Source organism: Aotus nancymaae, unplaced genomic scaffold (assembly GCF_030222135.1).
Source record: "Aotus nancymaae isolate 86718 unplaced genomic scaffold, 86718_ANA_hifiasm-v0.15.2.pri h1tg000046l, whole genome shotgun sequence".
NCBI lineage: Eukaryota > Metazoa > Chordata > Mammalia > Primates > Aotidae > Aotus > Aotus nancymaae.
In genome coordinates, this window is record NW_026988460.1 from 22,384,077 (window position 1) to 22,406,696 (window position 22,620).

The 22,620-nt window shown below is 43.2% G+C and overlaps 1 protein-coding gene and 1 pseudogene across 8 annotated transcripts in view; both read left to right on the forward strand.

Annotated features, from left to right (window-relative positions):
- Positions 1 to 22,620, forward strand: part of ATG7 (autophagy related 7) — a 277,334-nt gene that overhangs the window by 71,119 nt on the left and 183,595 nt on the right. For 7 of the 8 annotated variants that reach the window (XM_064362017.1, XM_064362022.1, XM_064362019.1 and 4 more), the window contains 4 exons: positions 7,742 to 7,900; positions 17,149 to 17,343; positions 19,900 to 20,103; positions 21,824 to 21,939. In XM_064362017.1, the coding sequence (XP_064218087.1) occupies positions 7,742 to 7,900; positions 17,149 to 17,343; positions 19,900 to 20,103; positions 21,824 to 21,939 (674 nt within the window). The remainder of the gene's footprint in view (positions 1 to 7,741; positions 7,901 to 17,148; positions 17,344 to 19,899; positions 20,104 to 21,823; positions 21,940 to 22,620) is intronic. The other variant, XM_064362023.1, reaches the window with a different exon arrangement.
- Positions 2,575 to 7,727, forward strand: LOC105730694 (E3 ubiquitin-protein ligase UHRF1-like; annotated as a pseudogene).

The following is a 22,620-nucleotide window of genomic DNA, read 5'->3' on the forward strand; positions in this document are numbered from 1 at the left end:
TTTTTCCTTTAGAGATAGTTTCTCCCGTTAAACTTTCCAGTTGACTATTACTGGGATATAAGAAAAATAGTGAATTTTGCATATTTATCTTTGGCCATCTGTCTAAGCTCTCTTAGTTCTAAGAATTTTTTGATTCTTTTAAATTTGTAGGTTGATAGTATTCCTCACCACCACTTACATCGTTCTTTTCCTTGTCTTATTAAGACTGGCTAGAACTCTACAGTAATGTAGAAGAATGGCAGTGAGAGTTGACATCTTTGTTTTGTTGCTGACTTTAATGAGAGTGCCTCTTGTTTTTACTTTTAATTTTAATATTGGTTTCTGGTAAGTATTCTTTATAATTTAAAGTTGATTTCTGTTTCTGCATGTTTACATCAGAAATGTTGAGCTTTATCAACTACATCTATCAAGACAAAGTATTCTAATGTTGAGCATTCCTAGAATAAACCCTACTTGTACATGGTATCTTACTCTTCTCAGATACTCTTGAATTCAATTAGTAATGTTTTGTTTTTAAATTTTATATCTTACTGGACTATGGTGGCTCATGCCTGCAATCCCAGCAGTTTGGGAGGCCAAGGTAGGTGGATCGTTTGAGCTCAGGAGTTCAAGACCAGCCTGGACATGTCAAAACCCCATCTCTATAAAAAAAAAAAATATATATATACACACACACACACACACACACACACACACACACACAAATTAGCCTGGCTGTGGTGGCATGTACCTGAAGTTGCAGCTACTCAGGAGGCTGAGGTGGGAGCATTGCGTCATTCCAGGAGGTTGAGGCTGCACTGAGCCAAGATCATGCCACTGCACTCCAGCCTGGGTGACAGAGCAAGACCCTGTCTCAATCAACCAATCAATTAATCAATCAATAAATTTTACACCTCAATTCATAAGTCAAATTGGTTTATAGTCATGTTATTTCTTCTTTTATCTTTGTATATTTTATACCTAACATTATGCTATCTTTATAATATAAACTTAAAACATTCTGCTTTTTTCTAAGCTCCAGAACAGTTTAAATAAATGAATTATCTGTTCCTTGATGGTTAGGTAAAAATCAGTTATAAATCCGTCTGGACCTGATGCATTTTAGAATTGTGTGGATTGGGGCAGTGGGGGTGGTGGGAATCTTTGTTAACTTTTACAGATGTTTCTGTGTTGACTCCCCTTTTTAGATTATGTACTGCTTTTGAGTCCATTTGTTTTCCTAGAAAATAATTCATTTCATCTAGCTTTAAAAATTAATTGACATATGGCTGGGCGTGGTGGCTCATGCCTGTAATCCCAGCACTTTGGGAGGCTGAGGTGGGCAGATCACAAGGTCAGGAGTTCAAGACCAGACTGGCCAACATGGTGAAACCCTGTCTCTACTAAAAAATACAAAAATTAGCTGAGTATGGTGGCTCGTGCCTGTAATCCCAGCTACTTTGAAGGCTGAGGTAGGAGAATTTTTTGAACCAGGACCCAGGAGGCGGAGGTTGCAGTGACCCAAGATCACGCCACTGCTCTCCAGCCTGGCCTACAGAACAAGAGTCCATCTCAAAAAAGAATTAATTAATTAATTAATTGACATAAAATATGTATGGTATTCTCTTATTTTTAAATCTTCTTTTTAAAAATCTTTCCATATTCCTAATGTTGTATATTTGTGGTTTTTCTTTTTTTCTCATAGCCTTGCTAGAGAGGCTTGTCTATTTTACCAGTCTTTTTGGAGCACTAAATACTTTATTTATTAGTTCTACAATTTTTGTTTTCTGTCTCATTTTGCCTTCGGGTTCATAAATATCTACTTTTATTTTTATTAATTTTTCCCTCCTTTTGTGAAATTTATTTTACTGTCTTTTTCTGGGTTCTAGAATTATTAGATGCTTAGATTTTCCTATCACTTTTCAAAATTGCAAAGTCAACATAAAGCCATTATAGAAAATTTGTAAAGTATAAAAGTTATAAAGCAGACTTGTCACTTTCCAATGTTTAATATGTATTTTAACATTTTATTAGATATATAATAATGTCCTTTGCTGTTACCAATTAGCATGTCATTAAAAATGATATCTATCTATGAAGCTTTCTTTTTATTTTTGACGCTTTGTTGCCCAGGCTGGACTGGACCTTGTAATCTTCCCACCTCGGCCTCCCGAGTAGTCGGGACTGCACAAGTTCACTGCCATGCCTGCTAAAGCTTTATGAGTATAGAATATGCCTTCTTATGTGATGAAACATAATTTACTCTATCCTTCTCTTTAGATTTAACATTGTTTCCAGTTTTTTACAATTGTAAATTGTGCTGCAAAGCATCTTTGTAACTGCATCTGGTCAGTGTGTCAGATTATTTCTTAGAATAAATTGCTGGAAAGTCATAGGATAATGGGTATTCTTAAGATTCTAGAGAGAGCAGCTGGCAGCGCGGTGGGCAGCGTTTGCTGAGCGGGCACTTCGAGTCGCACGCACGTCCGCGCGGGGTCCGGGCCACGCACGCGGCTCCATCACCATCACCATCACCAGCCGGGCCAGGCGCACAGGCAGACAAGGGGTTCGCGGTGACCGGAGAGCACTGACACCATGTGGATCCAGGTTCGGACCATGGACAGGAGGCAAACCCACACGGTGGACTCGCTGTCCAGGCTGACCAAGGTGGAATGGAGGAGCTGCGGCGGAAGATCCAGGAGCTGTTCCACGTGGAGCCAGGCTTGCAGAGGCTGTTCTACAGAGGCAAACAGATGGAGGATGGCTACACTCTCTTTGACTATGAGGTCCGCCTGAACGACACCATTCAGCTCTTGGTCCGCCAGAGCCTCGTGCTTCCCCACAGCGCCAAGGAGCGGAACTCTGAGCTCTCCGACACCAACTCCAGGTGCTGCCTGGGCCAGAGTGAGTCGGACAACTCCTCCACCCATGGCGAGGCGACCGCTGAGACCAACAGCAAAGCGGGCCTGGCGGACAAGGACATGTGAGATGAGACGGAGCTGGGGCTGTACAAGGTCAATGAGTACGTCTATGCTCGGGAAACGAACATGGGGGCGTGGTTTGAGGCGCAGGTAGTCCGGGTGACGCGGAAGGCCCCCTCCTGGGATGAGCCCTGCAGCTCCACGGCCAGCCCGGCACTGGAGGAGGACGTCATTTACAATGTGAAATACGATGACTATTCAGAGAACGGCGTGGTCCAGATGAGCTCCAGGGACGTCTGAGTGCGCGCCCGGACCATCATCAAGAGGCAGGACGTGGAGGTGGGCCAGGTGGTCATGCTCAATTACAACCCCGACAACCCCAAGGAGCGGGGCTTCTGGTACGACGCGGAGATCTCCAGGAAGCGCGAGACCAGGACGGCGCGGGAACTCTACGCCAACGTGGTGCTCGGGGATGATTCTCTGAACGACTGTCGGATCATCTTCGTGGATGAAGTCTTCAAGATCGAGCGTCCCAGCGAAGGGAGTCCCATGGTCGGCAACCCCATGAGACGGAAGAGCGGGCCGTCCTGCAAGCACTGCAAGGATGACGTGAACCAGCTCTGCCGGGTCTGCGCCTGCCACCTGTGCGGTGGCCGGCAGGACCCTGATAAGCAGCTCATGTGTGACGAGTGTGACATGGCCTTCCACATCTACTGCCTGCAGCCGCCCCTCAGCGTTCCCAGCGAGGACGAGTGGTACTGCCCTGAGTGCCGGAATGACGCCAGCAAGTTGGTGCTGGCGGGCGAGAGGCTGAGAGAGCAAAAAGAAGGCGAAGATGGCGTCGGCCACGTCGTCCTCACAGCGGGACTGGGGCAAGGGCACGGCGTGTGTGGGCCGCACCAAGGAGTGCACCATCGTCCCGTCCAACCACTACGGACCCATCCCAGGCATCCCCGTGGGCACCATGTGGCGGTTCCATGTCCAGGTCAGCTAGTCGGGCGTCCATCAGCCGCACGTGGCCAGCATTCACGGCCGGAGCAACGATGGAGCGTACTCCCTCGTCCTGACCGGGGGCTACGAGGATGATGTGGACCATGGGAATTTTTTCACATACACAGGTAGTGGTGGCCGAGATCTTTCCGGCAACAAGAGGACCGCGGAACAGTCCTGTTCCTCGGTCCTCACCAACACCAACAGGGCGCTGGCTCTCAACTGCTTTGCTCCCATCAATGACCAAGAAGGGGCCGAGGCCAAGGACTGGCGGTCGGGGAAGCCAGTCAGGGTGGTGCGCAACGTCAAAGGCGGCAAGCACAGCAAGTACACCCCCGCCAAGGGCAACCGGTACGACGGCATCTACAAGGTGGTGAAGTACTGGCCGGAGAAGGGGAAGTCCGGGTTTCTCGTGTGGCGCTATCTCCTGCGGAGGGACGATGACGAGCCCGGCCCTTGGACGAAGGAGGGGAAGGACCGGATCAAGAAGCTGGGGCTGACCGTGCAGTATCCAGACGGCTACTTGGAGGCCCTGGCCAACCCAGAGAGGGAGAAGGAGAACAGGAAGAGGGAGGAGGAGGAGCAGGAGGGGGGCTTCTCAGTCTCCAGGACGGGCAAGGGCAAGTGAAAGCGGAAGTCACCAGGAGGTGGCCCAGGCAGGGCTGGGTCCCCACGCCGGTCGTCCAAGAAAAGCAAGGTGGAGCCCTACAGCCTCACGGCCCAGCAGAGCAGCCTCATCAGAGAGGAGAAGAGCAACGCCAAGCCGTGGAATGAGGTCCTGGCATCACTCAAGGACCGGCCAGTGAGCGGCAGCCCGTTCCAGATGTTCCTGAGTAAAGTGGAGGAGGCGTTCCAGTGCATCTGCTGTTAGGAGCTGGTGTTCTGGCCCATCACGACCGTGTGTCAGCACAACGTGTGCAAGGACTGCCTGGACAGGTCGTTCCAGGCACAGGTGTTGAGCTGCGCCGCCTGCCGCTATGACCTGGGCCGGAGCTTTGCCATGCAGGTGAACCAGCCTCTGCAGACCAGCTCTTCCCCAGCTACGGCAACAGCCGGTGATCTCCAAGTACTTCTTGACAGGCGTTTTGCTGAAAACGTGTCGGAGAGCTCTCTCATCGGCCTCGGTGTTCTTCTTAGTGGGCTTAACTTAAACAGGTAGTGTTCTCTCCGTTCCCTAAAAAGGTTCGTCTTCCTTTTTTTTTTTTTTTTTAATTTTTATTTTTCAAATCTGTACATTTTCAGGAATTTATGTATTCTGGCTAAAAGTTGGACTTGTCAGTATTTTGTGTCTTTTTTTTTTGGAAAACATAAAAGCCTGCAATTTCTCGACAAAACAACATAAGACTTTTTTAAAGATGGAATCAGAAACTTCGTGGCGTGGAGGCTGTTTACGTTTCTGATGTCAGGTTCTCAGAAGCTGCTGCCACTGGCTCTAAGAAGGCCAAGGTCAGAGCAAGCATCTTCCTGACGGCCTTGTAGCATCTGAAGTCCAGTGACATGGTTCCCCGTGGTGGCCCGTGGCGTGGCATGGCGTGGCGTGGCTCAGCTGTCTGTTGAAGTCAAGGAAAAGAGAAAACACCTCGGGCCCGGTTCAAACCTTTCCCTCAAAGCCATCCCCCGCCAGACTGCTTGGCATCGGAGATCCGCGTGAAAAGTCCTTTGCCCACGCGAGCAGGGAGCTGGGGCCGCACAGAAATGGCCTCGAGGGGACTCTGCTCCACGTGGGGCCAGGCGCGTGGCTGATGCTGTCCGATTAAGGTGGCCACAGACGGACGGCAGCACACGAAGCCACGTTCAAGTGACTTTGGTTCCTTCCTCCTTTGCAAAGATGACAGTCTTTGTTGTTAGGACTGAATTGTTGAAAATGCCAACCAGATTCTAGAATCTGCGGTCATCCAGTTCTTCCTGACACCGGGTGGGTGCTTGGGAACAGTTTGAGTCTTACAGATCATTTAAATTCAATTTTTTAACTTACAAGAGAGGTTTTTTTTTTAAATGGACACATTTTCTAAATGAATTTTTTTTGTAGTTTACTGTATATGTACCAAGAAAGATATAACGTTAGGGGTTGGTTGTTTCTGTTTTTGTATTTTTTTTTTTTTGAAAGGGTTTGTTAATTTTTCTAATTTTACCAAAGTTTGCAGCCGATACCTCAATAGAACAGGGATATTTTAAATCACATACCTGCAGACCAACTGGAGCAATGTTATTTTTGAAGGGTTTTTTTTTCACTTCATTATTCTTAGATTATTAATGTATTAGGGAAGAAATGAGGCAATTTTGTGTAGGCGTTTTCTAAAGTCCAGTACTCTTTGTCCAGATTTTAGATTCTCAGAAAATAAATGTTTTTCACAGAAAAAAAAAAAAAAAGATTCTAGAAACATATTGCCAAATTGATTTCCAGAAAGATTAGACCACTTTAACATTCTCAGTCAGTAAGATGGTTTTCTCCCTACCACATCCTCACCAGCATTGAGTATTGTAATTTTCTTTAATCTTTGCAGATTAGCCATTTAAACTGTGTAGCATTCCAGGAAACCAAAAGTTAAGTGTGCAAATACACTTGCATGTGACTAACCTATGGCATGTTTGTAATGTATCTGGCTTCCTTCCTACTACCCAGCACGTTCCCAGTTTGCCTTTCTTGCTATCCATTCATCAGTTGCTTTAAGGAATGCAAAAATACTTCAGAAATAAACATCCCCAAAGCAAGCATAAGTGACTTTATTCTCCCTCCGTGGTAGGTTGCTTAGATGATGAAAATAATTTACAAAACTGGGTGGTAGACCAAAGGTTACCAGTGGGCTTCAAAACAGCCAGTCTAATCTGTGCTTTTAAATGGCAGATTCTGTCCTGTTCTCAACCCTGAAAACGAATCGTGGGTCCTTGTTGGCTGGACCTCTGAAACCTTCAATCTAATTGAGTCTCTCAGTTTCTAATGGAAAGATATTAAAATAAGAGCCAAATCTTAGTCTTGTAGCCAGTCATGGCAGGACATCTCTTAGGTCACTGATGCTTATTTATGATATACTACAATATACCCACTGTACCCTACCCCAAGAAGTAGGCAACTTCATTGAGTTGCAACTTTGGAGAGCTCATTCATTCCCACCATTAACCAGATGTACGCCTTAAGCAAATCACTTATCTCTCCCAGGCATCAGTTTCCACATCTGTAAAACAAAGTAATTGGACTAAGGATTTTAGAGAGCCCAACCACCTTTAAAATTGTATGGTTCTATAAAACTGTTATAGGAGACATCACTGAAGCCTATAAAACCATGAAAATGATTTCTAAGAATATAGACTTGTTCCCTAAATTCCAGATTATTAATAAGGCTCTGCCTCTTGAATAAATGGTACAAAATGTTCTAAAATATCATACAGTAGGAAATAACTTGTGAGTCATTTTTTCTTAGGAGTTCATTCAGGCTTTAAATGAGTTTCAAGAATAGTTGTTATTTACACTTAATTATTCTTTAAGGGAAATCAAGGACATTTAGGGGCTATTGCTAATCTTTTTAAAACAACAACATAGACAATTCTTATGGGATTCACCTCCAAATCTTTGGTGACACTGTCAAAAATAATGAATTATTAGTCCCACTTTAACATTTTTTAATCTCGTTACTGCAGGAAACCAGGCACTGAATATATAATTATGTTTTTTTTTTAAGGAAAGTCAACATTCTGTTTATCATAAACTGAATTTGCACAATTCAGTTTCTGAAGTTTCTTCTGTTTTGAGTTTCCCAAGCTTCTCCAAAGCAAGACTCCTTTTGAGATTTCAAGAGACAGCACCCTGTGAAATGCTTATCAGAAACACACCATGATCTCCTGTTTCCACACAGGGTTGGGGCGTGAGACACATCACATTTGTGGACAATGCCAAGATCTCCTACTCCAATCCTGTGAGGCAGCCTCTTTATGAGTTTGAAGATTGCCTAGGGAGTGGTAAGCCCAAGGCTCTGGCTGCAGCGGACCGGCTCCAGAAAATATTCCCTGGAGTGGTATGTTGATTCTTTTGTAGAGGTTTTCTGTTATATCTATAAATGTTTAAGTCTTGAGAAATGAGGCCCTGTGGCATTGAAGAAAGAGAGTCAGACATCTGTCATTTTCCACTAGGCACTTGCCATGTGGCTAAGCCTCTGTTTCCTCATCTCAGAGGGATAAAAAAACAACCAGGCCAGGCATGGTGGCTCATTCCTGCAGTCCCAGCACTTTGGAAGGCTAAGGCAGGAGGCTCACTTGAGCCCAGGAGTTTGAGACCAGCCTGGGCAACATAGTGAGACCCCTATCTCTTTAAAATAAAATTAGCCAGGTATGGTGGTGGTTTGTAACTGTAGTCCCATCTACGCTGATGGCTGAAACAAAAGGATTGCTTCAGCCTAGGAGGTCAAAGCTACCGTGAGCTGTGATCATGCCATTGCACTCCAGCCTGGGCGACAAGGCAAAACCCTGTCTAAAAAATAAAAATAATAAAACCAGGCTTGGTGGCTCACGCCTGTAATCCCAGCACTTTGGGAGACCGAGGTGGGCGGATGACGAGGTCAGGAGTTCGAGACCAGCCTGGCCAATATGGTGAAACCCTGTCTCTACTTTAAAAATACAAAAATTAGCTGGGTGTGGTGGTACACACCTGTAGTTCCAGCTACTTGGGAGGCTGAGGCAGGAGAATCACTTGAACCCAGGAGGCAGAGGTTGCAGTGAGCCAAGATTACATCACTGCACTCCAGCCTGGTCAACAGAGTGAGACTTTGTCTCAAAAATAATAATAATAATTAATAATCTGTCTCACATATTCTTGTGAAAACGAAATGAGGAATGTATGAAGAAATGTTTTGTAGGTTGCAAAGCATTATGAGTTTAAGTTGAACTTAGGAGTACATATGTTTTTATGTCCTGCCTGGTTCCAAAGAGATTTACAGTGGCTCAGATCTAAGATACTGTTTTTCCTCCATCACCAGAATACTTGGTAGTTACTTAGTACAGGTTTATGAAATTAAATGGAATGCAAGTCTTCATGCAGAAGAAAGATTGGGCTGAAAGTTTAGCTTTTTGCTCTAGCTGCCTCTGGTTTTTGAGTTATATCATTAGAAATACCAGATAACAAGAGAAAAGTCATTCAACTTCTTTGATTTAAAATCTTGACATTTTCTTTTTTTAAGGCCAACCAGCAAATGATATTCTACCTCTTGAATACTTAATCAGTTTATCTGACGGGAGTTAGATTAGGTGTCTGCAAAGCATCTGCTTATACTTAAAGTGCCAGAAGAGGTTCTCAGTCCTAACCAAAAAATAAAAAAGCCCATTTTCTCAAGGCTTCTCCCTTTAGTCACTTTGTATTAGATTTATCCGTTTTAAAAATCTTTGCTTTGGCTGGGCGCGGTGGCTCACGCCTATAATCCCAGCACTTTGGGAGGCTGAGGCGGGTGGATCATGAGGTCAAGAGATCGAGACCATCCTGGTCAACATGGTGAAACCCCGTCTCTACTAAAAATACAAAAATTGGCTGGGCATGGTGGCACACGCCTGTAGTCCCAGCTACTCAGGAGGCTGAGGCAGGAGAATTGCTTGAACCCAGGAGGCGGAGCTTGCGGTGAGCCGAGATCGCACCGTTGCACTCCAGCCTGGGTAACAACAGCAAAACTCCGTCTCAAAAAAAAAAAAAAAAATCTTTCCTTTGGAAGCACTGCTAATGTTTTGTCCATTTCACCAGAGCCCCTGAGGAACACCATTTATTGGGTTTAACAGTATTGACTGACCACCCACTATGTAGCCAGCTGTGTGCTAGATGCTGAAAGAAATAAGCTGGTCAGGTATAGTGGCTCTTGCCTGTAATTGCAGCACTTTGGGAGGCTGAGGTGGGTGGATCACCTGAGGTGTGGAATTCAAGACCAGCCTGGCCAACATGGTGAAACCCCATCTCTACTAAAAATACAAAAAGTTAGCTGAGTGTCATGGCAGGCGCCTGTAATCCCAGCTACTCAGGAGACTGAGGCAGGAGTATCGCTTGTACCGGGGGGCGGAGGTTGCAGTGAGACAAGGTCACACCATTGCACTCCAGCCTAGGCAACAAAAGCGAAACTCCATCCCAAAAATGAAGAAAAAAAGAATAAGTTGGAACCCTGTCATTGAGTAGGCATGCATATTAGTTAGGTTTCTGCTGTGACAATATTTCATATCACGCAATCCCAAAATCTCAGTGGCTTACAATTGCAAACATTTATTTCACATTCATGGGTGTGCAGGTTGCCTGTGGTTCAGCTGTGTCACTAGGCTGAACTTATTCAATAAGCCACATAGCTTCGAGTCAGGTTCCAGACCATTGTATGTGTTATTTTCAAAATCTAGGCTAGAGGAGGAACAGTCATTTGGGTCCTACTCTTCCTATGGTAGAAAGTATAAGCTTAAAAAGATTGGTGATTATTACGCCTTAAAGTCTCAGCTCAACAACGGTACAGTGTGATGTCTTCCATTTCTATTACCAAAGCAAGTCACAGGACCAAGGCCAAAGTCAATGACATTAGTCGATGTATTCCTCCTAGTAGGAGGTCTTGCAAAGGTCATGTTGCAAAGAGTGGGGATATATAACATTACTAGAGGGAGGAGGTGCCTAGTTGGGAAGAATAATCCAGTCTAGGCTGTGCACGGTGGCTCAAGCTTATAATCCCAGTGCTTTGGGAGGCTGAAGTGGGAGGAGATTGCTTAAAGCCAGAAGTTTGAAACCAGCCTGGGCAACCTAGTGAGACCCTAGCTGTAAAAAAAAAATCTAATCTATCATTGGAAGTATTATAAATTCCCTTCAGGACCCTCCCTCCAGACAGACCTGGCTTTGAACCTGAGCTCTGTCACTTATTAGATACCTGAAATTTTTGTTTACCCAAATCCTAGTCATTGTCAGTAACCCAATACAATTCCCCCTTCCCCCTGTTTATTTGTTTAGTTATTCTATTGCTTACTTGTTTGTCAGGTAATGTATTTAAGACCTACTATATTCTAGGGACAGGGGAACTAGACAGGCATAGTTTCCTCTCCCTTATGTGGAGCTTAAAGTCTAGTGGGGGATGGTCATTAACAAATAATTTCAAAAATACTTAACATTGTAATACATTCAGGAAGCAGGAGCTCAGTTGCCATGAGAATATATAACAGGTAGGCCTGACCTAGATGAGGGGTGGGCTGGGAAGACTTTTGAGGAAACAAACCCCTGAAGGTTGAGTGGGAGTCAGCTAGATTGAGTGTAGTGGAGCTCTCTGTTCAAATGCCTGGGTAGGATGAGCATGGTACTTTTGTGGAACTGAAAGAAAACCAGGGTGGCTGAAACATAGAGGTCAAGGAAGAGGAGGCTGAGTCATGCTGGGCCTGAGACAGCAAGTCCAACTGTTCCTGGAAACAGCCCTCCATCTTCAAGCCTTTTCCTTCTCACTTACATCGTGTTGCTCTGTTTTCCCTGTTGGACTATGAAGTCCCCCAGGCCAGGGTCCAAGTCTTTTATACTTTTATCCTTCATGCCTTATAAATAATAGTAGATAATATACACAGCTCATCAAAATACTAGTGTAATTCATCGCATTCATGAAAAATACTTGTGAAACTATTTAACTTACTGGTTAGCCAACCTTAAGGGGTTTTCCTTATATGTTTGATTTAGTGTAGTTTTTTCATTCAGTGGATACTTATCACCTTTCTTTTCTTTTTTTGAGACAGAGTCTTGCTCTGTCACCCAGGCTGGTGTACAGTGGCGCGATCTTGGCTCACTGCAACCTCTCACTCCCTGGTTCAAGAGATTCTCCTGCCTCAGCCTCCCAAGTAGCTGGAATTACAGGCACGTGCTACCATGTCCAGCTAATTTTTGTATTTTTAGTAGAGACAGTGTTTCACCATGTTGGACAGGATGATCTTGATCTCCTGACCTCAGGGGATCCACATGCCTCAGCCTCCCAAAGTGCTGGGATTACAGGCATGAGCCACCAGGCCCGGCCTCATCACCTTTCTTATACCAGTACATGGAGAAAAGGCTAGACCTTAGTGAACAAGACATGGTTCTGCTCTCATCGAGCTTATATTTTATTGAATTGAAATGCTAAATGCTAAAAAGGATAAGTAGACATTGCTTAGGAAATACAGAAGAGCAGGTGTGGGGGTCCAAGGAAAGCATTCTTAGAAGTGACATTTAGTCCAAGCTCTGAAGGAATTTATCAGGGGAAGGAATCTTGGGGAGGGAGGCAAGGAGCAGAGAGTAGTGGGAAAGGCCAGGGGCCAGGAGGAGCATTCCAGGGTAGAAAAGTGGCCTTTTGCTGTGTTAAATGCAGACTTCCCAGATAGCTGGTTACCTGAAAAAAGTTAGAAAAATTGGTTTTATTAATGCAAGATTATCTCATTTGGGCCATCCCTAACTTGTTAAGTTATTGCAAGATTCTAATCTCAGTGCTTGAAGTTCAGTGACATTTGACTTGGAAAAGAAAAAGAAAATGGGCGATAGACCCTTTACAAATGTTTAAATTTTGAAATAGTAAATTCATAGGAAGTGATTTGGTTTGGATGTTTGTCCTCTCCAGATCTCATGTTGAAATGTGATCCTCACTGTTGGAGGTGGGACCTGGTGGGAGCTGTTTGGGTCATGGAGGTAGATCCCTCATGAATGGCTTGGTGCCCTCCCCACATTAATGAGTGAGTTCTCGATCTCCTAGTTCACTCAAGCAAGAGCTAATTGTTTGAAAGAGCCTGGAATCTCTCTTGCTTCCTCTCTTGCCATGTGATGCACCTGCTCCACCTTCACCTTTCACCATGTGTGGAAGCTTCCCTCATCAGAAACAGATGCTAGCACTATACTTCTCGTACAACCTGCAGAACCATGAGCCAAATAAACCTTTTTTCATTATAAAAAGGTTTTATATATTTTTTCATTACCCAGCCTCAAGTATTCCTTTGTAGCAATGTGAAATGGACTGACACGGGAAGTACAAAGAAGTGTATGAGGAGGTCATGCTTCTCCTAGGTGACAGACCTCAAGGACAGGGTGGTTTCACTGAATAGCTGGTCTGAAATACCTTAAACACTCCCTCAGAACTAGAGAGGTTGACTTTTGGTTTTTGGTCTAAAATATATTTAACCCAAACTAACCATATTCTGGCCCCAGACCTTCAAGTATCTTCAATGTCAGCTCATAAGAAACCCTTGCATTTTATCTACATGGTATTCGTTGAGTAATTCCTTCTCTTCTACTCCAGAATATAGGTGTCACATTGACCCTTTCTAGGTGCCTTTAAAAAAGCTATGATAAACCAAAATAAGAAAAGAAAAAAAAATGCTATGATAAGGCCGAGTGTGGTGGCTCATATCTAATCCCAGCACTTTGGGAGAGTGAGGTGGGCGGATCACCTGAGGTCGGGAGTTCAAGACCAGCCTGACCAACATAGAGAAACCCTATCTCTACTAAAAATACAAAATAAGCCTGGTGTGGAGGCACATGCCTGTAATCCCAGCTACTCAGGAGGCTACGGCAGGAGAATCGCTTGAACCCAGGAGGTAGAGGTTGCGGTGAATGGAGATCACACCATTGCACTCCAGCCTGGGCAGCAAGAGCGAAACTCCATCTCAAAAAAAAGCTATGATAAAATTATATGAAAATAACTGCTCTGCTACAAAGATCACGCCTGATTCTGGGGAAGAATTAATTAATTGAATACGAAAACAACTGATCTTTTATAAATCAAACATCTATTTGAGGCAATAAGATGTCGGATTATGGAGCCACACTTGAGGTTTTAAAACCCAAATCCGGACATCTGCTTCAATCCTGATGAGTAACAGATACTGGACTAGCTCTGCCACCATCAACAGTTACACACCTGGACAAAATACATAAAATGACACTTTCAGACAGTGAATAGTAGGTTGTGAAAGACACGGTCCCAGACAGAGCGTAAGATAGATTTTTCCCAGCTTATTACATGAAGGCACTTTCTGGCCCATGCCATAGCCCGTGGGAGCCCAGGGAGATACTCTTGGTCTTGGTGAGCTGAAGAAACAACCAGAGTTCAGAGCAGCTGAGGTGGCTGGAATTTGCAGGACATGGTACCAGAAATGAGGGAGCTGTGCGCAGGAGTGCCTCAGTAGCACCTTGAGTCTTCAACTGAGTAGTGAGCTGTGTGTACTCACAGCTGACTCTGTCAGACCAGGCTAAAAACACCATCAGAGAGCTATGAGCAGAATGGAGATTCCAGAGCTCACGCGAGCTGAGAGACACTGGAGTTCTAACTATATAGAGTGGAGAGACCATTGAATACTCTGAGCCCTTAAGTGACACCCAGAATGGCCCCTATAAAGTTTCTAGGAGAAAGCATCTTAGTGGTCTTGTGATATATAAAGATTTCTTAGGACCTAGTAAATATCATAAATAAAAAATGGTAACTTAGTTGACTTTTTAAAAATTTAAAACTTCAGCTTCTCAAAAGATGCCTTTCAAAGAATGAAAAAGCTAGCCAAACTGAGAAGACAGGTACAGTCTTCTTTTATCCAGAATACGTAAGATAACTCCTACCACTCAAGAAGACAGACAAACCAACTTTTTTTTTAAGGGGCAAAATGCTTGAACAGGTACTTAATTAATAGTGAAGATCTATGAATGGCTAGTGAGCATGTGAAAATGCTCAACATCAATAGTCATCAGGGAAATACAAATTAAAACCAGAGAGATAGATCACTATACACCTACCAAAATGGCTAAGATTAAGAAGACTGACAGTGCTAAATGTGGTCAGGGTGTGGAGCAACCAAAACATTCATACTTTGCTGGTAAAAGAACTACTTTGGAAATCTCATGAAATTTAACATCTGCCTACCTTGTGACCCAGAAATTGTACTTTTAGATCTTTACCTAAGAGAAACGAAAATATACATACATGAAAATACTTATACAAAAGTGTCCATAGCAACTTTATTCAAAATAGCCCAAATCTAGAAATAACCCAAATCACCATCAACAGAATTGATAAGCAAATTGTAGTATAATTATACCACAAAATAAATGTGTTATTGATACTTAACAATATGAATGAACCTCAAAAGCATTATGCTGAACAAAAGAAGCCAAACACAGACAAGTATATGCCCTAGCATGTCATTTATGTGAGGGTTTAGAATAGTCTAATCTATGGCTAATGAAGTCAGAACAGTTGTTACTGGGGGCAAGTGGGGACCGACTGAGGAGGAGCACAAGAGCATGTTCTAGGGTCACGGAAATGCTCTATATCGGTAGCTGTATGCAGTGGTTAATCTACCATTTGTCAGAATATATTGAACTGTGCATGTGAGATCTGTGTATTTCACTTTATGTAAATTATACCTCAACCTGATTACCCCTTTGAATCATCAAGAGAATTATAGAAAATACTGATGCCTGGGCTCATTCCCAGAGATTTCCATTTAAATGTTCTGGGGAAAAGGCCGGGCATTATACTTTCTAGGTGCTTCTGACATACAGCCAAGTAGAAAACCACTGTGTTGAAAGTTGCTGAATTCCAGCCTCTGGGGTGTGGACATAACTGATGGGCTCTTTTGTCAGCTTACTGGCTGAAATTTTAGCAAGTAGAGATTCATTTAGGTTAGCAGAGTTGCTTTATTACTCAAAAGTCCAGCACTGGTATTGCATAATTATGCTTCCATCTTGGTGTCATGAAAATACATACATAATAGTTCTTTGGATCGAGCTACCACCATTTAACATGCTTTGTCAATTGTAGTATGCCAGTAAGGTATTGCAGGTATTGTTTTTGCTTTTATTATTGCCTATTACAGTATTTGGTACATGGTAGGTGCATAATACTTAGTATATTAATTAATGAGATCCTGATAGTTGTGTTAGTCTCATTGTTAAAATGGACGTGTTTGTGTACCTTTCTTTTTCCTGAAATCCTTGCTGCCTGATATCCTTTCCTGCTTTGCTTTCCACTCTTTTTTCATTCCTTTTGAAATTGTTTCTCTTCCTTTTGAATTCCAGATATTAGGTTTAAAGTTGAAGATAATGAAAAAGTATCCACAAACTACAAATTTGGTATTTATTTGTAAAAAGATCTGCTTGTCCTGTCCCTTGAGCTATTTTTTCAGTAGGTGAGGGGTTTGGCAAATGAGTGAAAAAGCTGATGTTTTCAAACACTTCCCTATGGCCAGTGGTATATAGGGGCTAAGGGTACAGTTTATGATTCTAGAACACATTCTTTTTTTGTGGAAAGTCAGTGTCCTTGGCTTCATTATTAGCACTCATATGTGACTCACTGTTAATGTGCCAAAATATTATGAGGTCATCAAGGGGCAGATGGCAGATTATAGAGCTGTTCTAAAGCCTGTGTAAAAAATCCCAATTCAGGGGAACTCAGGTTGCTGGACAGCTTCTGCGTTTGGACAGAGTGAAGCCTTACTCTGTTCCAGACTCTGCCGTCACCCACCATAACTCCTTCCCCGACAAAAATATCTACATACTCCTAAGTAGATTTTATGGCTCTAAGTTGCCAAGTAGATTTTTTGGATTTGGGTTTTTTAAATGCATATACCCTTGAAGGATTAAGACAAGATCATCAGTCATTCTAACCCCCAGCAATTTGAAGGCTGAGGCAGGAGGATTCCTTGAGCCCAGGAATTTGAGACCAGCCTAGGCAACATAGTGAGACCTTATTTCTACTAAAAATAAAAAATCAGCCAAGTGTGGTGATGTGTGCCTGTAGTCCCGGCTGCTTGGGAAGCTGAGGGAGGACCCCTTGAGCCCAAGAGGTCAAGGCTACAGTGAGCTGTGATTGTGCCATTGCCATCTAGCCTAGGTGATAGAGCAAGACTTTGTCTTAAAAAAAAAAAAAAAAAAAAAGAGGCACTTGAGTAGCCAGAAGGTGCTGTGATAAAATTTCTTGGCCTTGGATGGCTGGAAAGAGCCAAAGATACACAGTTTTCTCCAGTGTCTTCTTACCTCGGGTAGAATGTGCCCTCTCCACTTTGGAACTGAGATCCGTATGTCTCTGCTTGCTGCCATGCGCTGCTCTGCCCTGCCCTGCCTTGCCTCAGGGCCCTGGGGTGATAGGTCAAGGTTGTCTAGGATGCGGAGGTAAAGAAGAGAGAGGACATGGGAAGGGTGCAGCATAATAGTGCACAGGGAGATCCCATGTAAGTGACCACAAGTATGTGCAGGCAGCTGTGGAAAGTGTGGGCTCTGAGATACTGCCTATGCCATTGCTCCAGAGATAACTACATCCTGATGTTTCCATAGAATGCCATGGGATTCAACATGAGCATCCCCATGCCTGGGCATCCAGTGAACTTCTCCAGTGTTACTCTGGAGCAAGCCCGCAAGGATGTGGAGCAACTGGAGCAGCTCATCGAAAACCATGATGTCATTTTTCTGTTGATGGACACCAGGGAGAGCCGGTGGCTTCCTGCCGTCATTGCTGCAAGCAAGAGAAAGGTAGGTACCGGCTCCGATTACAATTTAATGCACCACCACCCCAGAGGAAGGAGTGTCCCTAACCTTCCCTTCCCCAGGGCAGAGATGTGGCTTGTGACCTGGTAGCACAGTGCCAAAGGGCTTCTGCTTCAGACTGTCTTTGCTTTGCACACCATCACCCAATGTAATAGGTATCATTTACTGCTTAATTTTCATAATAATCTTCTGAGATACTCTACACTGAAAGGTATACTGTATTTACATTAAAAATACTCTACACTGAAAGGTATACTGTATTTACATTAAAATGTAAGCTCCAAGAGGTCAGAGACTTTGTCTTATTCACTACTACTTGGTCAATGACAACTAAAAGAGCCAACAGTATTCAATAGTGAACTAAATCATGGTGCATACCTATGATGGAATAGTATGCAGCCATTCACAGTTACGTTTTCAAAGGATTTTAATAAGATGGAAAATGCCACATTATATTAAAGAAGATACAATATTATATATATTTTATACTAATTATGTTTATATATAAACATTGATATATGTCTTCCTATCTGTCTACTTATCTGTCTACTGAGAGAGGAGAGAGAAAGAGGGCAAGAAGAGAGAAAGAGAGAGAATGGGAGGGAAAGGGAGAAAATAGTAGGAAGAAATACCCCAAACTATTAATAGTAATTTTTTGAGCTGTGGGTTGTGAGAGATTTTTGTTTTCTTTTGTAGTATGGTTATTCTTTATTTTTCAAACTTTCTATATAATCAGAAATTTGGGATAATAAGTTAAATTAGAACTATGAAAAGTTGTTATAGTATAATAAAAAAATAGTTTCTAAAAAATTCATGTGTTGGGCTGGACATGGTGGCTCACATCTGTAATCCTAGCACTTTGGGAAGATTGCTTGACCCAGGAGTTTGAGACTAGCCTGGGCAACATGGTGAGACTGTCTCCACAAAAAAGACAAAAAATTAGCTAGGTGTGTTAGTACACACTTGTGCTCCTAGCTACTCGGGAGGCTGAGGCAGGAAGATCACTTGAGCCTGGGAGGTTGAGGCTGCAGTAAACTGAGATCATGCCATTGTATTCCAGTCTGTGCAACAGAGGGAGATCCTGTCTGGAAAAAAAAAAAAAAAAAAAAAAAACTATGCGGAGCCAGGCATGGTGGCATGTGCCTCTAAGTCCATCTACTGGGATACCAAAAAAAGTTGGGCCAGGTGCAGTGACTCACGCCTGTAATCCCAGCACTTTGGAAGGCTGAGGTGGGCAGATCACGAGGTCAAGAGATGAAGACCATCCTGGCCAACATGGTGAAACCCCGTCTCTACTAAGATACAAAAATTAGCTGGGTGTGGTGGCACACACCCAGCTACTCAGGAGGCTGAGGCAGGAGAATCACTTGAACCAAGGAGGCAGAGGTTGCAGTGAGCCGGGATTGTGCCACTGCACTCCAGACTGGGCGGCAGAGCAAGACTCTGTCTCAAAAAAAAAAAAAATCTATGTGAAGGGTGGATTATATGATATGTGAATTACATCTCAGTAAAGCTGTTATAAACAGATCTAAGCCAGGCACGGTGGCTCACACCTGTAATCCCAGCACTTGGGGAGGCCGAGGCTGGGTGATCACTTGAGGTCAGGAATTCAAGATAAGCCTGGCCAACATAGCAAAACCCCATCTCTACTAAAAGTATAAAAATTAGCCAGGCGTTAATAGTGGGTGCTTGTCATCCCAGCTACTTGGGAGGCTGAGGCAGGAGACTCACTTGAACCCGGGAGGCAGAGGTTGCAGTGAGCCGAGACTGTGCCATTGCACTTCAGCCTGGGCAACAAGAGCGAAACTCCGTCTCAAAAAAAAAAAAAAAAATCTATGTGGACGTGACAGTATAGCATAATGGTGGAAAGAATGGGTTTGAGAACTATGTAGACTTGGTTTTATATACCTACCTCTTGCCAGGTAAGTGACCTTGGGCAAGTTATAGAACTAACTTCTCTGACTTTCAGTATCCTCATCTGTAAATGAGAAATGTTTGTTAGGAGTTTTTTGTTGTTGTGTTGACAGAATCTTGCTCTGTTGCCCAGGCTGGAGTGCAGTGGCATAATCTCGGCCCACTGCAACCTCCACTTCCCAGGTTCAAGCGTTTCTCGTGCACCTGCCTCCTGAGTAGCTGGGACTACTGGCACATGTCACCATGCTCAGCTAATTTTTTGTATTTTTAGTAGAGACAGTGTTTCATCATGTTGCCAGGCTGGTCTTGAACTCTTGAGCTCAGACAGTCTGCCTGCCTCAGCCTCCCAAAGTACTGGGATTAATTACAGGTATGAGCCACCATGCCTGGTCTGTTATGAGTTTCAAATGAAATTAAATGAGATAATTTATGTTCTTCACTTATCAAGTCTTTTGTACTTAATAAGCCCTCAGTAGTGGGTAGCTTTTATCATCATTAGCTTTTAGAATCTAATTACACTTACATGCAAAAAATAAATTTTAAAAAGTTAAGCAAATATGGGATTAGCCACAGTTTGTGGCTATATGTGTTTTTTAACTCTGCTCTTTTATTCCTTGAAACCTGCAGCTGGTCATCAATGCTGCTTTGGGATTTGACACATTTGTTGTCATGAGACATGGCCTGAAGAAACCAAAGCAGCAAGGAGCTGGGGACTTGTGTCCAAACCACCCTATGGCATCTGCTGACCTCCTGGGCTCATCACTTTTTGCGAACATCCCTGGTTACAAGCTTGGCTGTTACTTCTGCAATGATGTGGTGGCCCCAGGAGATGTAAGTGGATTTCTCTATCGTTCCAAATATTTTTTATGACCAACTTGTGCACTGAGGCAGACAGACACAGCCCTTTCACTTATGACTATTTAAAAATTATCTTTTAACAAAGAGAATTCTCCAATTTGGGGAGGATGGCATTCTCTCACTATGAACCTTGACTGGCGTCATCAACTCTACAGCTGTTCCTTGTTCACCAATACAAATGCAGCTACAAACCATATTTTTGGAAAGCTTGTTGAGGAAACCACAGCCAACCAGTCCCTGATAGCACTCAGTATTGTCTCCTGTGTTTCTCTTAGTCAAGACAGTATTACAAATGAGGAGTCTAAAGACCAGATTCCATCAACGGCTTGACACTGCCTCCTAGGTAATTCCAAAAAGTCTCTTAGGTTCCCTCTGCCTCTGCAAAATAGGAGTGGTGTGTAGGTTTGTCAGATTTGGTGAGTAAAAGTATAGGATTCCCAGCTAATTTTGAATTTCAGTTAGTAATGAATAATTTTTTAGTATATGTCCCAAATAATATTCAAGACCCATTTATACTAAAAATTTATTTATCTGAAATTCAGATTTAGCTGAGTGTCTTGCATTTTCCCTGGCAATGCTAATAAGGGAAGGAAGAATACTTTCCCTGTCAACTCACAGCACAAAGTGTGTCAAGTGCATCAATGCTTTGAACAGCAAGACCACACCGTACAAATTAAGAGTCTATGGCTTTCAGGACTTCATACAAGTTAGTCTGTAGGGCTATTCCTTTATCAGAACTGATAATAATTCCAGGGAAGCAATGCAGAGATGTTTTCTGTAAACTCCCCTCTATTTTTCCTTTGTTTTAAAACATTTTCCTTAATAACTCATATCTCTTTTGGATAACTGGCTTTTATGTCCTCCCAATATAAAGAAAAGAAGATGACCATTCTCTTATATGAAGAAGGATGGCTTGATGATCTCTATCATGGTGTTATAATAGACAGCTGGTCTTGTTATTTAGTTATTGCCAACAAATATGATTAGTGGTCTCTTGCAGTGAAGTCTCATCTGCTTATAAGGTAAAATTTTCATAGTGTCAAAAATATCCCTAACAACCCCTTAATTTACCCAGAGTTAGATGGTTAGAATCTGTTTGGTTGAACCAGCAAAGGCTTGTGTTTAGAGCCATGTTGTAGGAAAAAAATACTTGTAGTAAACCCTAGAATCACACTGAGAGAGAGGTGATGCCCACGTTGTGAGAGACACATAGGAACTGAGGGCTGCAGGGAGAGTAAATTATTGCTCCCATCTCACAGTCACTCCGAGGTGTTAGCTCAGTTAAAATAGCAGGGCAGAATCACTTGTACTATTCAAATCATTGTTTCTTCTGTGTCTCTGTCACTTAACAACCAAGCACAGTAGAACTGAATTGAGTCACCTAAAGGAGCACATGATGCAGTTCCATTATATGAGGCAGCTAAGCTCCGATTTTTGGTTGATATCCCCCAATCTAATTTGTTTACGCTGCTAATCCTTTTTAGCATATTACCTCATTCAGTTACCTAAATTGTATATTTTGTTTATCTTGATAATCCCAAGAAATGACATGACTTGAGGCTGGATGTTCTTTGCCAACAATGAATATCTGGTTATATTTTAAAGCTTTGTCACAGAGGTGTTTCATACTTGAGACAGCTAGAGTTGAATGGAGTAGAATGTTCAGCACACATCAGTGATTGTTTCTTTGCAGTCAACCAGAGACCGGACCTTGGACCAGCAGTGCACTGTGAGTCGTCCAGGACTGGCCATGATTGCAGGAGCCCTGGCTGTGGAATTGATGGTATCTGTTTTGCAGCATCCAGAAGGGTGAGTTTGCTAGTAGGAGATGAGTATTTAAACAAAGCTTTTGTAGGCAGTCATTCATCAGTGTCTACCTTGGCCTTTTCTCAGTCTGACTTTTCAGAGAATTACACTTTACCCTCAAAAACACAAGATTAGAAAAAGTAGGTCTGGTTCTTTAGGCTGAGATAACTTGACATGTTTCCTTTGGGGCCACATTTCCGCACCCTTCTGGACAAACTCATTATGGTTTATTTTATTTTTCTAACACTTATATAGTGCTTACTTTGTGCTAGGCACTGTTCTAAGCACTTTAGAAATATTGCCTCCTTTAATCTGTTTTTTTTTTTTTTTTTTTTTTTTTTGAGACAGAGTTTCACTCTTGCCCAGGTTGGAGTGCAATGGCATGATTTTGGCTCACTGCAACCTCTGTGTCCCAGGTTCAAATGATTTTCCTTCCTCAGCCTCCCAAGTAGCTGGGATTACAGGCATGTACCACCATGCCTGGCTAATTTTTGTATTGTTAATAGAGACGGGGTTTCGCCATGTTGGTCAGGCTTGTCTTGAACCTCTGACCTCAGTAATCAGAGGTGATCCACCCGCCTCAGCCTCCCAAAGTGCTGGGATTGCAGGCGTGAGCCATCACACCCGGCCTCCTTTAGTCTTCATAGCAAACCTATTAGGAAAGAACTATTATTATTAATCCCA